This window comes from Nyctibius grandis, chromosome 14, assembly GCF_013368605.1.
Source record: "Nyctibius grandis isolate bNycGra1 chromosome 14, bNycGra1.pri, whole genome shotgun sequence".
Taxonomy (NCBI): Eukaryota; Metazoa; Chordata; class Aves; order Nyctibiiformes; family Nyctibiidae; genus Nyctibius; species Nyctibius grandis.
Genome location: NC_090671.1, coordinates 7,073,099 through 7,088,621, shown reverse-complemented (window position 1 = coordinate 7,088,621; position 15,523 = coordinate 7,073,099). Strand labels below are relative to the sequence as shown.

Here is a 15,523-nt window from a genome sequence, read left to right as displayed (position 1 = left end):
GCTGCTTGGGTAAAGGCTGGGTGGATTGTGGAAGCATCCCTGACAGGGGATGCTGAACGTCACTGCCAGTTAATCCCTAGCCCGTTTCAGTGCAAAGACAGTGTCTCTGCTTGCACCATCCTTTGCGCTGGTGGGGCCCAACATGGCAACGGAAGCAGGTTGGGGACTGTTACAGCACCGGCCCCTGTGGCTCTATGGCTGTGAGTGCTGGCAGCTACAAGTTACTGAACTGCACCAGTTTCTTTCACAGATTTTGTTGTTAACCTAATTTATGTAGAATCAGGTAGTGAGTATTGGCAGCCACTCAGTATTTTCATTGGTGTAGGCCTTGCTTTAATGTGTAAGTGGATCAGCAAAACATTATTTGCTTCTGTCATCATGATTTCCAGCTGATTTTGCTAAAAAGGATGTGTACTTTTCCTTCTAGTTTGTCTCTGCAGCCATTTGAATACCCAGTTTGCACACCAGATGGGACAGTCTTTGACATACTGTAAGTTACTGTCTTTACTTAGCTTTACTTTTGTGTTGCTTGGTTATAGCTGTGTAATCACCATTTGATCTTAGCAAGCTGGCAAAAATATTCATGCCCATCAAAAAATAATAGAGGTTTCTGGTGTCACTTGTCTATTATTACTTTATCCCTTCTGTTTTCAGGAGCATTGTTCCTTGGATAAAGAAATATGGAACCAATCCAATCACAGGAGAAGTAAGTAATGATGGGTGTATTCACATGATATGTTTGCTTTCCTTGTGTTCATTTTCCTATTTAATGTGTGGGAGAAACAAAAGTGCCTTAATGAAAGCAAAAGAAGTTGAATGGGAGTTCAATTTTGAAGTATGATATTTGTGAGATCAGTTTTGCTGAAATTAATATACAGATTTATTAGGGATCTCTTTTTAGCTTAAAAAAAAAAGGCCTCTAGATTTGAGACCTGGTATTCCCTCACTGTCATCCTGTTAATGGTCTAGAAAATAATTAGCCTTGGACTGTGTGTGTGGAAGAAAGAGGAAAGCATTATTTTTTTTTATTGGATTGTAAATAATGTGGTGGAGGAAATGTGCAGTTCATTTGTATAAAACCCCAGGGTATCTTACCTTTCTCACAAGTATGGCATAATTAAAATCTGTATAGATGGAAATGTGAGCTCTTTTGTTACTGCTAGCGATGCCCAGAAAGCCTGACTGGTCAGTGATGGAAAAGGCTCTGTACTGCTGCCTCGTACGAGCAGGATTCTAGTCTGTACAGGGCAAAGTGCTGGCAAGCTCACCTCTCTATCTGTGATTAAACTTGCAGTGATGTTTCCTAACCAAAGGGTATTTGGCTTTATGCAGATTAAAGAGATTAATAAGTGATATTATGAATGGTAAGCTTAAGCTGCAAAATCTTTTGAGTTATCTTGACAATATATTTCAGAAAGCTTCTGAACTGCCTCTGTCGTGATAGTTTACTGTGAGACTGGGATTTCACACCATGATCAGTGCCTTAGTGGTTTTTCTTTCCCCTTTTTCTGCATAAATGATAATTATGAAGGGATACTTTCTGTAGTAGTGTGACATTGTAAAGCACCAGCTAAATATGAAATACTGGAAATATTTCCTTGTTGGAATTATTTTTTTTTCTGGTGTGTTAAAAGAGAGTGCATTGTTTGTGAAGGCATAGAGGAAAATTTTAAACAGAAATTGTTGCTTGATCTACTGAAACTTGTCTTTTCCTTCAGTAAGTGCAGTTCCTTTCCCGAGCATTAGGTGGCAACCATTGCACGGGATCGTTGGTTGGTTTGCAGATGGCTTTGTGGTTTGAGATTACCTTTGAAACATCTTGTGTTTGATTAAAGATTTTCCCAGCAGGGAGATACGAGGAGAAGCTAAATACAGATGCAGCATTCCAAACTCTAAATATGAACAGGCTGTCAGACTCAATATCTTCAGCTATAGCAAACTGCAGCTGTGTTTGTGCGATGGAAAGATGATTGAATATCTTTCTTCAAACACGAAGAGGCCAATGTGTTGTTGAGAAGGAATGGAATTACAGCTATTTCATTTGTTTTCACCAGCCTACCACCACCTTGCTGCTCTGTGCATTCATTGGGGGTTTTAGGGTGTTGCCAGATCAATTTTTTTCACTGAGAGCAGCTCCATGACACCTGTTCTCATTTCAGACTGTGAACCGTGCTGTGGTTTAAAATTACTTCAGGTAAATGCTAAGCAAGAAGTGTAATGTGTCTGGTGGTCTTGTGTAACATAGAGAAAGGGAGATTGTGCAGAATATACTTGGTGAATCATAAATTCTCAAATAAAGTCTGACTTTGGTATCTACTAGTTTACCCAGATTTGTGCTTCAGCTCCCCTCAGCATCCCTTTTTCATCTGTATTGCTCTGTTTGGGGAGCCCTTTCTCCTTACCTTGTATTCAGTGGTGGACTTGTGCTGTACAGCTCTGTCCTCCAGAGGACGAAGGCGTTCCAGACCACTTAGAAGAAAAAGGAGATGCTTCCCTCCAGAACAGTACGCAGCCCTGCTGAATCCAACCCTGGGGAGCTATGAGTTGAAGAGTGGGGTTGAAGGAAGTGTTGCAATTTAGCCTTTGTTTCCCAGAGGGCTAGCTCTGTTTTTTGGAAGGGGAGGACGGTGTTGAGCAGGAAGGGAATGGGGGTGCTGGGACAAGGCAGGGTAGGTTGCAGAAGAAGTCAATGAGTTGTGCTTGTGCGTCTCTAGACTGTACTGCCCTCTGTTTAATCTATCATTGTGTGTTCACCTTCTGTGACTTGTACAGCTTGCTCATTGTAGAAACCAGAAAATATTTTCTGTAATGAGTTGGTGACCTACAGAAACTTAGGACTCTGGGTTTGTTTAAAAAGGAATTGAGCCAGATTAGCTGCAGTGCCATGTTTTGTATGGTGACCTATGAAGTTATTTTGCACAGATTGATGATTCATCATTGGTTATGAGGCTCTGGAGAACTTTTCCACATTTTTGTCCTGAAGTTAAAAATGATAATGAAATCCTTTGTGGCTTGTACTTATGTTGTTTGTACTTCTGGCTACAGACCAAACATTTTACAGAACTAAGTAGGCTACTTGGAAACAGTGGTGTTAATGGTGCACTCTTGGTACTCACTAGTTCTGTCTAGCTGTCTTATTTCTGAAGTGGACCCCTCAGTGAAGAATTGGAGAGCCTTGCAATCATGAATATATTTATCTTCACAATGCTCCCAGGGGGTAGGGCTGTGCTAGTCTTTTATTAATTGGATGTTTATGAACTGATCTGCAAGTGACTTCTCTGATTCCTCCGAGTCCTAAACTATTGGACCAGCCTTCCTTTTTAAAGAAATTTTGCAATGCCAAGATCACAGTTATTCTTTGATATATTTAAAATATTTTAAATTTTTTTTCTTTCCTTCCCTATGCTTCCTCATGGTTTATGATTTATTTTTTCTTGCTTTTCTGAGCATTCTCCTGAGGTGCAGTATGGACACCAATATCCGTTTAGGAGAAACAAATCACCATTGGCCTTTGTCTAGAGTTTCCCAGGAGCTATTCCAGAAAGTAGCTTTAGATATCTTTTTTCCCCTTTTTCTTAGTGCATTCTGGTAAAAAATACTTCTGTTACTACACCAATAATGTTGGAAGAAACAGTGCATCTCTTGCAGCTGAACTACAGCCTGTCAGATGGCATTGGCTCACTTTTTTTTGTCAGGACACCGCCCTAGCTTATGTTTACACTGAAATTGCATGAAATAAAGAGAAAAGTCATAGTTAGCTCATTCCTTTTTACTGAGAACAGCACTCTGGCTTCTTGGGCTTGCAGATAGTTGCAAGCTTGCCAGAACGTTTCATGTAGCGGCGATATGACAGCAGTGACCAGCATGCCCACACAAGACAGCCAGCTGGGCTCAGGAGTACCTGTCTCCAGGAAATGAGATTGGTCAGAGCGTGTCTGGTTTGTTGGAATCTCAAACATGAACAGACGATAGAGCTGCATGACGGTAGCAGCATGCCTTTTGACAGGAATTTCAAGGAAATTGTTCTTTGTTGCATGGATATGTTATATGTGGGCTGAGCTATTTTTCTCCTTTGCATTGTGATGTTTCTGATATAAATACCTATTTTTTTCAGTCTGATTCAGACACATTCTAACTGCCAGATTGTGGTGTACTTCAGCTACATTCAAGACTGGCTCTGTCTCCTTGGGCAGATATCTCTCTTCCCCTGTCTCAGAAGTAGCTAGGGTATTTGTCCCTTGTTCCTTCTTTTCTGTGGGAATTTAGGTCTTTTGGACATTGAATGTCAGTTCATCTCTAGTGTTTGCTTCTAAGGCTTTGGTCCAAAGTCAATTTTCTGACTGTTTTAAGTGCATCTGCTCTTAAACTCATACAGAGGGCTCACCTGGGTGAATCGCTTCTGCACTGCTCAGAGCGAACTAAAATCCGCGTGTCTGCTGATGCTGCATAACCCAGAGAGGCAATCCTCATGGTAGGGGCCACGTGCAGCTGTACGGTGGTTGCATATGTGTGTCTTGAAGGGCAAACAGGATTCAGTCGAGTTAATTTAGCTTGGGCTTAACATATACCTAAGAGACCTGAAGATGCTGTGTGGTGGATGTATGAGACTAGGAGTCACATTTCTAGTCCGAATGAGGCAGAGCACAATTTGTGTTGTGCCCTGTCTCATGCAAGGTTAGGATCCAGACATATAGGCCAGAAAAAGCATTTTGTTAAGTGTTACAAGGTTTTAGCTTCTTACTAGGTTAAGTAGGAAAAATTTTATAAATTCTGAGGTTTCTTTTTTAGGGTTGGGAAAGCCTTTTGCTTAGGCTGTCTCTGAAGATAACTGTAAAAAGGAGTCTGGGGCATATAAAGAAGTAGGAGAAGGCAGCTACTGACGTGAAAAATGAGGACTAACTTTGGAGTTGGAAGGCTGAAAATCTCTGACTTTTCGCAGAAGGACATCTGCCTTCTTAAAAGAGAGAGCCATACCCAAAGTTTTGCTCTGTGTACAAGATAAATATTTGCTATTGTTCTCCCATGCTCTTAATCCTGTATTTACCAAATAAAAATTACTTGGGGTGAGATTATGACTAATATGATCAAATAGTTGCGGCAGTACAGGTGCCTGCCTCATGCAGTAAGCCTGTCTGATCCATGCTTTGAGAGCACCCAGAGACGCACATCTTATACCTGCGATGCCCTGCAGCAATGACAGAGCCTGTAGCAGACACCTCGCTCAGCACTGCTCGCGTAGGAATGTAAGCAGTGCCCTTTTTTTGTAATCATTTGTTTGAAACAATGTTGGTAGGATGATGCTTGCCTGAATAATTACAGGCACTTTTAAAACCAGTAACTTCTTACCCTCAAAAGGAAAAATTGCAACCAAGTCTGTTGTTTCAAAACTTTGGAAAGTCATTCTCAAATACATTCCTCAAATATGTTTATTAGCTAATTCCTCTCCCAAATGCTGGTGGCTATTGTTACTTCATTTTATTGAGAAAGCATGGTTTCTTTTCAATTTGATCAGATAGGTTTCAGCCAGTCTCGTAGAAATCAATTGCTGGTATTGCAGTGAGAGAAGCTTGCTGAGCAGGTTAATGGAGAGGATATGGAGAAGATTACTTTTTTACCACTGAATTGATTAATCCCACTTTAAAAATGAACAAACAACCTTACAGCACTTTTTTTAATGCACTAAAAAAGTCTTTGGCTGTCTAAGTAAGGGAAATCCTGCCTGAAAAGGATGCAGAAATTAGAGCAAAGGTGAAACTTCCTTAAGCATAAAAATGTTTTTACCGTGTACTTATTTTGAAAACACAGATACAGAAATAGAAAGCACTGATAATTGTTTCTTCACCCAAGAAGTGAGCATAATGAGAAAGAGGGTTTAGGTTTTTTCTTCTGCAATATTCTGAACAAAGAAGCTGCAGCATGTCAGGAGTGTGAGAAATATCAAGTACTGTAGGAACAGGTGTTAAAGTACAGGTTAAGTTCCAGCCAAGGCTTTCTAGTTCACTACAAATTGCTCTCCACCTCTATCAAATGATCAGTGCAGGGCCTCTGTGTTTCGGGAGTGGATTCCTGTAAGTGGGTTGCATGAGCTTCACACATTGCTGAGTCGGAGGTGTCGAGATCAAGATCACAAACAAAACATCCGACGCTGAGTTGAGTGGAACGGGTCTCTGGCCTGATCCAGGGAGAGGACAAGTTCAAGTTTCATGTGACCTGTATTGGCTAAATCAACAGTGACTATGGCTTTTAACTTGGTTCATATGGTCTGTGTGGTACTTTACTGCAGATTGCTGTTTTAATTGTGTTATTCCAGGTGTGTTTCTAGATAATGAGCAGCAAATAATGGATGTCATCAGACAAGGATCTGTGGTTTGAAGGTGACCTCTTTCATGCCAGCGTAGCAGTACCTGCTGTTGGAATACATTGTCAGGAAAATGTAATAGCTGTAGATAATGTTCAGTGTGACAGCCATTTTCAGAGTGCTTGTCTAGACCTTTCTGCAACACGGTGGTAATACCACCTTAGAATTTTTATGGTCTTCTAAAGATGGCACACTGCAGCAAGAGTCAAACTTTCCTTGTAACTTTTCATGTTTTTCTCTTGAAAAGTTTTCTTCACTCTTACTGTTTCCAAAGAGAATATGCTTACTCTGAGCATTTTCATTCTTTGTCTAGATACAAAATTTTGAGAGGAAAATCCTGTGCGGCCCTCCATAGACAGGGTATCTCCACATCAGTTTTCCATATCTAGAGTGCTGGGACTATCTAATTAAGAGCAAAATAGTTTGACCAATTGAGATATTTTTCATTATGTTGAAAAATTCAGAAGTGAGACACATCCCCTTTCACTGTTTTTTTCCACAGCATCAGAGCACGGCACCTGAAATCCAAGTAGTCTGCTACATTTTCTCCTTGGGGCTTTGGAAATGAGTGATAATTTAGGTGGATCAGTAACTTCAGGTCTCATTTGTCTGTAGCATAACTGATGTATAAATGAGAATTTTAATTCTTCTCTAGAGGATGCTTTTCACATACATGTCAAAGAAGTCGGCACATCTTCAGCCTTGAAATTCAAAGTATATTTCTTAATTTGTCTGATGCAACTCAGTCAAGTCTTCAGATATTGCATAGGTCTAAATGTCAATTGCCTCTTTTTTTTTCCCTTTTGTTAAACTTGCCATATTTTTTCCTGTACATTTGAAGTGAAGGAGGGAGGTTTTTTCCTGTTTATTTGTAAGAAAAGTTTCAGTGGGGGGTGAGAATACAGTTTTGTTCTGGGTGAGTAATAGCTTATTACAGAGCAGAGAACAAAGCTTACAGAAATAATACCAAGGGAAGCTTTGTTGTTGAAAAATAATTCAGACAAATCCAGCTTAGTTGGTTTTCATGTGTTGCGGAAAGAAGGGTGAAATGATCAGGAACAGAAAACTGGAAGACTCTGAGGTCTTCAGCTCTCTCACAGTCTGCTTTGCAACTGCGTGCTCTGTCTTGATCTGGTGTTTGCTTTCTTCCTGCTATGACTGCCGAGAGGTTCTTCTGATGGTTTTTAATCTGATAGATATCTTCTGTAAATTTTGGGTTTGACCAGCTTAGTCTTGTTTGTATTTGTGCCAAAATTGTGCTTCTCTGTTAGTGTTTACAGCTGTGTATTTGGTACAGAGGAATTTAATGCTTTCTTGACATTTTCTTGTTGAGACTTGTATTTTCCTGTCAGATGTTCTTCTTGCCTTTAAGTTCTCTATACCCTAAATGGTCACAGTTGTCCTTCTCTGCATCTGTTTAATTTTAATTTATCTTCTTTGAACAGAGTTAATCTTAATCATACGCAGTAAATGCTGGGTGAATGCCTGGTACGGTGGTGGGAATATTTTCTAATCTCTTCCTGAAATACTTTGATAATACTTTGATATATTACATATGATAGTGTAAGAGAGCAAACAGTTTCAGTGTATGTGTTGAGACACGAAGGGTGCTTTCAGAATATCGTAATTTGTTGCTTTTTCTCTTGATAGCTTGGGTCATTTCAGAAGTGGGTACTTATTTATAAATAAGCGTTAGCCAGGATGAGCAGTGGTTCTTCCTTTTCTCCTTTTTTTTTTTTTTTTTTTTTTGTTTCCAGTTGAACGTTGCTGCCTGTATTTCTGCGGCCTGTAGCAGTCTTTCAGACACGGGTGGTTACAGCCATCAACATTAAGCATCTCTCTCCAGGTGCATTTTTGTCTGGAGGCAGCAGACACAGGCTGCTGCTCAAATGCCTAGAATCCACTTTGAACGAGATGAACTCTTCAATATGCAGCAACTGAACCATGTCGTCTTACCTCATTTGCTTCAGAAATTATTAGCTTTTAGTCAACAGTCTAAATGAGTTAATATTTGACTAGTGACCATAAATTTTCAAGGCCCCTGGATAGGACCATATGAGGGCATGATTCCTGCCCAGAGGAATGACCAGAAAGTCGTGTGTTATAACTGGAAACGGTCATAAAACACAGGAGGGTCAAGGGGATGAAGGTCCCGGTGAGGCTGATGGCCTGGAAGATGACTCCTTTTTTTGTTGGGTTTTCTGAAACTTTCCCACTCTCCTTTGTTACTGACGAGCACGTGAACAGTTGGTTGCTTCTCCCCCAAAGCTGTATCTCTGTGTTTTACAGTAGTGTGCCCAGCACCACTAAGAGCCTTTATCTGTCCTAAAAGGGGGATTTATTTTTCAATTCCCTGTATCTTTGGGAAGCAGCAAGAGCAAAGAAGATGAGGTTTGCCTACACTTACTGTTCAAGTGCTTTATCAAAAGGAGACATTTAAAACCGTGCAGTGTCATGAGTCACTGGCCAACCTGCCGTGCCTCCTTCACACCTTGTTGAGGGGGATTGTGGTGGTGATGGGCAGTGTTTTATCCAGTAAGCCAGCTCTGGACACGGGCAGATAAGTGTGTCTAGCATTGTTCCTAATGCATTATTTCCCTTACAGCAAAGAAGTATTTACATCTGGGTTTTACAGACCAAACAGATGGTCCCTTTTTTTTCCTTTTCCGTGTTTTGGTGGAAGTGTGCACATTGGATGGGATTTTGTGATTGTGACACTTGAAAAACTAGCAGCTGTGAAATGCTCTATCCTTAAATAAGATGCAGCATGAGGCTTCCCACAGATCCTTACTTGCCTGTTTTTCAGTAAAATTGGAGACTAGCTTTTTGATGCTTCTGCAAAGCTTTATTTTCCATGAACCATGTTGTATTTGGCTGTGGGTCTCTGGATTGATAGACTTCTGACTGCATTAGGACTGCAGGTTTAATCTTGCACATGAAACTACACATCTTTTTCTCATGGTAATTTCTGTTAATGTGCTCTTTGATAGAGCAACATTATTGCTAGTATCTGTGAGCAATGTGTGTTATCAAGCATATCTTTATGATTCTCTGGACAAGGCTTTGGTGACCATATGGTGTCAGTTTAATTAAAATTTAAATATGGAAATACAGTGGTCTGGCAGTGGGTAATGAAGGATCTTTTGTGCCCATTTCCATACCAGTTCAGTAGTAGGTGAAAGCTGCAGTTAAACAGCAGCTTCATCCAAGAATGTGAATTGAGGGTTTCTTTTTAGCATTGGGTTGACAGTTATCCATGTGATAAATATGTAGCTTTTTTGCTGTTGAACTGAACATAGAAATGATACCTTGAATCATGAGACTATTCTGGCCTCTTGGCTGCTGACCCCAAATTCTTCATGAAATATTAAACTACATGAAGATGGCTTATCTTGTTAAAACAGTGCTGCTGTTTCCAGTCACATTCCCTTAATGTGTAGACTTGCTGAGGATTTCCAATGCCTTTTATCATCATTAAATCCATTTACAAGATCTGAAATGAGTAACATTATACATGGAGTTATTCCAATACTATTCATTTAATTCATATCCCTGTATTTCTTAAAGGTTTTATAGCAGAGAAAATTGTAAGAAGGCTTCTTAAAATGTGAAGTTGTATGCAAAGAGTAACAGGTCTCATCTTTAAAGGAACCAAATAATTTAATAAAAAAATAATTTGTTGTTGTTAAGCTAAATTTGGTCCTTGGTAGGAAGCATTGTGTTTTAATATGAGTATTTGGTTTGGCTTTCTTTTCTATTTGAGGTAACTCTGTGTTCCTTGTTTTGGTGGGATGAGAACCTACCAGATGACCATGCCAGCAATGGATGATCTTGTCCTCCTGTTGTCAACCAGTTCAGACGTGACACATTATTTTTTCCCCACAATAGCTTCACTGGATTATTGTGTGCTTCTGCCAGCAGCCATTCGGAAGGGTGTCCCATCCCCAAATGTTGAACATTTTAACACTAACTCAATTGCTATTGGTAGAGCAGGAAAGTCTGTATTTACCAAATACAACTCTTGCCGCACATCACCAACTCTACCCGAGTGTGGGTAGAGAATCAAATGAGCCCCTTTTGATTGCTTTTCAGGCTGGTGTGTATCCAACAGGGTCAGAGCCTCATTAACAAGAAGAACACGCAGCCACAGACCAAAGAGTTTCAGAGAGTGTTACTAATTGATGCGCGGGGAATTGTAGGTCATATCTTCATGAGACGCACAGCGATGACAGAGAATGATTTAATTCGAAACAATCGGCACGCTTCATCTGCGAGCTGCCACAGTGCCCCACTAACCTACGCGTCGTAATAACCTCTGCTTTGGGTATCAATAAAGGATGCTGCCCTTTGGGATCCCGCAGGAACGAGTGCTGTCAGCTGACAGATGAGAGCGTGCGGGGCGGTGGGGCTTCTCACTGCTGCGAGAAAGTAGGTCATGGCCAAAAGTAGCCTTGGCCGCCTTTGTGGAAGCGTGCCTGAGAGAGAGGAGTCAGCTGAGGAAAGAGCTTGCATGGGGTTTGGGTTTGGTTTTTTTAGCCCTTCCTTGCTGTGGAGCAGCTGGCACTACATGCCGTGAAATGTGTCTGCTTTCCAGTACTCTTGCATAAAATATTTTTAGAAGTGAATATGCAGCTCTTATTTCTGCTTAGGGGAAGTGGCACATGCTTGTGGTCTTCCATTTTCATTAAGAATTTAGAATTTTAATTAGGTCAAGTGTTTTTAATAAACATTGTTTTTCCCTTGCTTTCTTCACTGGAGGTTGGCTGAAACCGCATGGTAGGTGTGTGTTGGGGAAACTCAGGTTGGAAATAGTTTTGAACTTGAGCTGTGTATGCAATGTTTGAGCTCTCTTATGCTTTATTAGTAATAAGAAATACATGAAAACAAGTACTTTAACTCATTTTAGGACTCTCACTCCTGCTGTCTCTTCCCATGAAAACTGATGCCTGTTTGTGGCATAATGGTCATTTCCATGGCAACAAACTGTGTGATGGTGCTTGGAAAGCTTTGATTTTTGATGGGGAAAAAATAAAAGCAGATTCACCTGCACACAAGATAACCCTATTTTCATATGAAATTAAGAACTTGAGAGGAAAAAAAAATATGATACAGGTTTTCTATATCGTGTTCTTTCATAGTTTCCGATGTAACATCTAGGTCTTTCAAAATTGGACCTACTGGAAGTCCTGGCACACGGACTGGACTCCCTCCTCTGCGGCTGATGCTGCAGCCTGGTCTCAGGCACTGAGCTACCTTTGTAGGCCACGGCAATCCTTTGTAGCAGATCATCACCTGGTTTTGCTGTTGAGGTGCTCCAAAGATTTCCTTTGACAAAACACTAAATCCCCCTTTTGTCTTTCCGTGCATTAGACATGTTAGTCAACTTCTCAAAATATTTTTGAGATGTTGCCCTAATTATATTTCCCCCACATATTTTCTCTTATACAACTCTCAGTCCATTTCCATCCCTTTTCATAAATAACATCCTTTATCAGTAGCGGGAGGTTCCCTTGTACGGTGTGGGACTGCTCGGGCACGAAGCTGTTGCCAGCTGAGCTGAAGTGCGGAGCTGCTCCAAAGGGCGTGAGCTGACATGCCAAGGTCACTTCTTCAATACAAGCTTGACAGGAGGCCAGTTTGTGGCAATAGAAGTTTATAATGTTCATACAGTATTTCAATATAGAGTTCTCATCCTGGAAAAAGACTCCAGGCAGTGCATGTATTTCAACTCCTATATGAAAATAACTTCTTTTTTTTTGTTTACTGTTGACATATAAGACTATATAAGTGCTGGTCTCAGTGGGGAACAGATGCCAGCACGAGCAGCTGATGTACCATGAGTAACTGATGCTGAAAACTAACCTTTTTGCATATTATGGAAAAACGTGACCTGAAATACTGTACTATTTCCCTGGGTATGGTGTAAGAGTCTGAGGACTTGGCAGCATTTCTAACGATACATCATATGTTGACAGATGAAACAGCATCGTGCAGCTTTCACTACCTTTAAAATCTGTACAGCAGTTTAGTCTGTCTTTTCTGCTAAATTTCTGTCAAGGTATAAATCTTGAATCTTAAATCATGCTAAACTGTTTCTTAGGGAACTCTTTCCATTTTTGTTTAAAGATGATCTGCTCATATGTTTTGGGGATAGCTCAAGTCTGCCAGGAAGATAATTTAAAGGCCTTCCTTCAAATTACCAATGTTTCCAGCAGTCGTATTTCGAAAGCAGCTTTTTCTGGAACGTAATTTCTGGGCTGTTGCACAACATGTGCACAGATGGATGCTGCTTTGTGTTAATAAGTTGTTTAGGTTGAACAGATCTGTCCAGGATCATGTGTTCATTTTGGCAACTCTGCTGTTCCCCTACTACTTCTTTGACAATTTTGTTCTAGTTAGAAGATAAATAAATGAGTAAAGCTTTGCATTCACTTGGTAATTTCAGAAGCTGCCGTTGCCTTTGCTGTCTTTCTTTGTACCCCAGCAGTGTGCAGATGTTGGGGTTTTGGGGTTTTTTTTTGAGAATCCACTTAAGGAAAAACAGCAACACTGGTCTGCCATCACCTGACTAAATATAACCTAACCTGGCCTCTTTCTTCCCTTCCCATCTTATTCCTACTAGCCCTTACTGCTCTTCTTGCTAATAAATTAGAGAGATGGTTACCTTTCTGGCAGCAAATGAGCCTGCTAGTTGACTGAACACAATTTGAGAAGTGCCTTCCTATAGACGAATGAGTCCCGCTGTCATAACGTGTACTCTCTGAACCAAGAATATCGATTTTGATTAGGCAGAAAAAGCCCGCTGACTTAGTTTCACATGATTTTGTTATCTCTCTTTGCTATAATGATTGAATTAGCAGCATCAGCACCGTGGCTGGCAGATCTCCGCTCGTAGCTGTTTATAAAGGGCTGTCTGGGTTATAAAAACCTCCTTTATCCGTTCAGGTGCGTGTTGTGAGAAGAGAACCGATTGTTTCTTTTAAAAGGCTTGTGCTGCTTGTGCTTTTAATGATCAATTTGGCAGTGAAACTGTCTGACAGCTGATACAATCAAAGAGTTTGTTGGGTTTGGTTTTTTTTTTAATATCTGAGATCCTGACTCAGCCTTGCAGCTTGATGGGCTGGACTCTGTTTCCAACAGAATGCCCTGCCCATCCTGGCAGGCTGTGCTGGTGGGGTGGCCCCGGTCATGGTATGCCCCGTCGTGCCAGTGGTGTGCCCAAATCGCATACTGACCCTGTGGAATGGCTGGCGTACGTGGGCCTGCCCTGTCGTGTTACTGAAGGCGCAGTTATTTTGGGTACGCTTGCAGCTTTTGTGTCTTAAGGAAGGCTGTGGGGAGGGAGCAGCCTGATCATCCAGCAGTGTTTGCCAGCCCGATAGCTCTTCTCTCCCCGTGTCAGAAGGCCCCTCTGCAGAGAGGGCAGCAGAAAAATGCCATAGATGTTCTGATGAAGCGTGGGAGAGCAGGAGCTGGCTTAGTTTGTGGTGTCCTCTCTGGAGCTGGAAAACGTTGCCCTCATTTTGTCAGCCTGCAGGACCTCCCGACCTCGGCTGCCGTCTTGGTTCTCTCTTCTGTAGAATTGTTACTTGGGGATTAACTGGGCCAGGATCCCTCCTGGGACTCCCTTCATGTCCCCAAGTGCCTCTCTGGAGAATTTGTGCCTGTTTCTCTTCATTGTTGCTAGTTATCATGTGGGCTCCACTACACATTTCCTGAAGTAAAAGAAAAATTACAGTTATTTCAGAAAAGGTAGCGAGCTTGATTGCCCAAATGGTTTGCTGGCTTTATGACTGTCATTAGAGGTCCCTTCTGAATTGTCACGTCTGATCAGCAGCAGTGATCTTTGCCTCTGAGCTGTTCATGCAAGCTCCACTTTCAGTTTGTGCTAAGACAGTTGTGCAACTTCTCGAGCTTATTGACTCTGGTTAGCACTGTACTGTGTCAAACTACAACACTGTAAATAAACGTATCCCAGTTCTCAGGCTCGAAGAGCCTTGTTTTTGTGGACTGTCCATGACTTAAATTCCCAGGGTTCTGATGATTCAGACAACTTGCACTATATTATTAATAAATTATGTACTATTAAAATCCTAACACTGATGTTACAGTTTCCTTTTATTTCCATGGCTAGATTCTGTTGTGATTAATTTTTTTAATGCTTCATTTTCTTTAGAAACTAGATGCCAAATCACTTATAAAGCTGAATTTTGCTAAAAACAGTGAAGGTAAGTGCAGTCATTTTCTGTATGATATTTTTTTTTCCCTTAGTGAGTGCTTTAATAAATCCTGGTTTGTCTTACTCATGGTAAAGTTACGTAGTTTGTGTTCTCTGTTATAGTTTTTATTTTTTGAATAACTGCTTCTTGTGAGTGACAAGTTCCATTTCTGTTTTTCCTTACATTGGGGAGCTGTAAATGATTCAGCAATTTCACTTTACTATAGCTGCTACTGCAGTAAGGTACTGTTTACTTCAAGGAAAAATTTAAAAAAAGGCTATATTTCTATAATACATTATCTTTTTTCTAACTTGCCTATGGCAATATTTGCTGTTCACTTGGTTTTGAGCAATGTTTTGTTTATAAAATGAATTAGACTTAAATGAACATGTGGGATTTTATGAATAGCAGCACACAAGACAGCAGCCTCAAGTTTTATTTCTGCAGGGTTAAAGATATAAAATCTGCCATCTAAGAGAGGATGCTAGGAATAAAAGAGAAGAGTGGAGATGAATTCATCTTTTACAAGACAGATAATGATTTCCTTGAAACGAGAGGGGCAAGGATTAGGTGGGAATAAAATTCTGGAGTGTCTGTCTCCATGTCTTACCAAAGTCCACGAACTACATTGTCTTTTCTCTAGCTGATGGATCTCTTCTGCATTTTGTCTTCCATCTGTCTCAAGAACAGGGTGTTAAAAAATGATCAGTAGTCACTGTGGCCAAGGTTTTACTGTGATATTGGATATTGTGCTTTCCTTAAAGAAATCCAGTTCATAATGCTGGGGTGGAATGATGGCAGCCATGCAGCCTTAGAAGCCTTTTCCTTAAAAAGGGGCATGCTGTGTCATTAACTGATAAGGGGAAAATGCAACAAAAGAGGAAGAGTAAAATGTTGAATTTCTGTCTATCAGCAAACTTTTCTTTAAATCTTAACACGTCGAATG

At 40.7% G+C, this 15,523-nt stretch overlaps 1 protein-coding gene across 1 annotated transcript in view; it reads left to right on the top strand.

Moving 5' to 3' along the window:
* Positions 1–15,523, top strand: part of PPIL2 (peptidylprolyl isomerase like 2) — a 73,064-nt gene that overhangs the window by 1,462 nt on the left and 56,079 nt on the right. Inside the window, exons 4-6 of the mRNA XM_068412530.1 lie at positions 428–490; positions 655–706; positions 14,535–14,586. Coding sequence (XP_068268631.1) covers positions 428–490; positions 655–706; positions 14,535–14,586 — 167 coding nt within the window. The remainder of the gene's footprint in view (positions 1–427; positions 491–654; positions 707–14,534; positions 14,587–15,523) is intronic.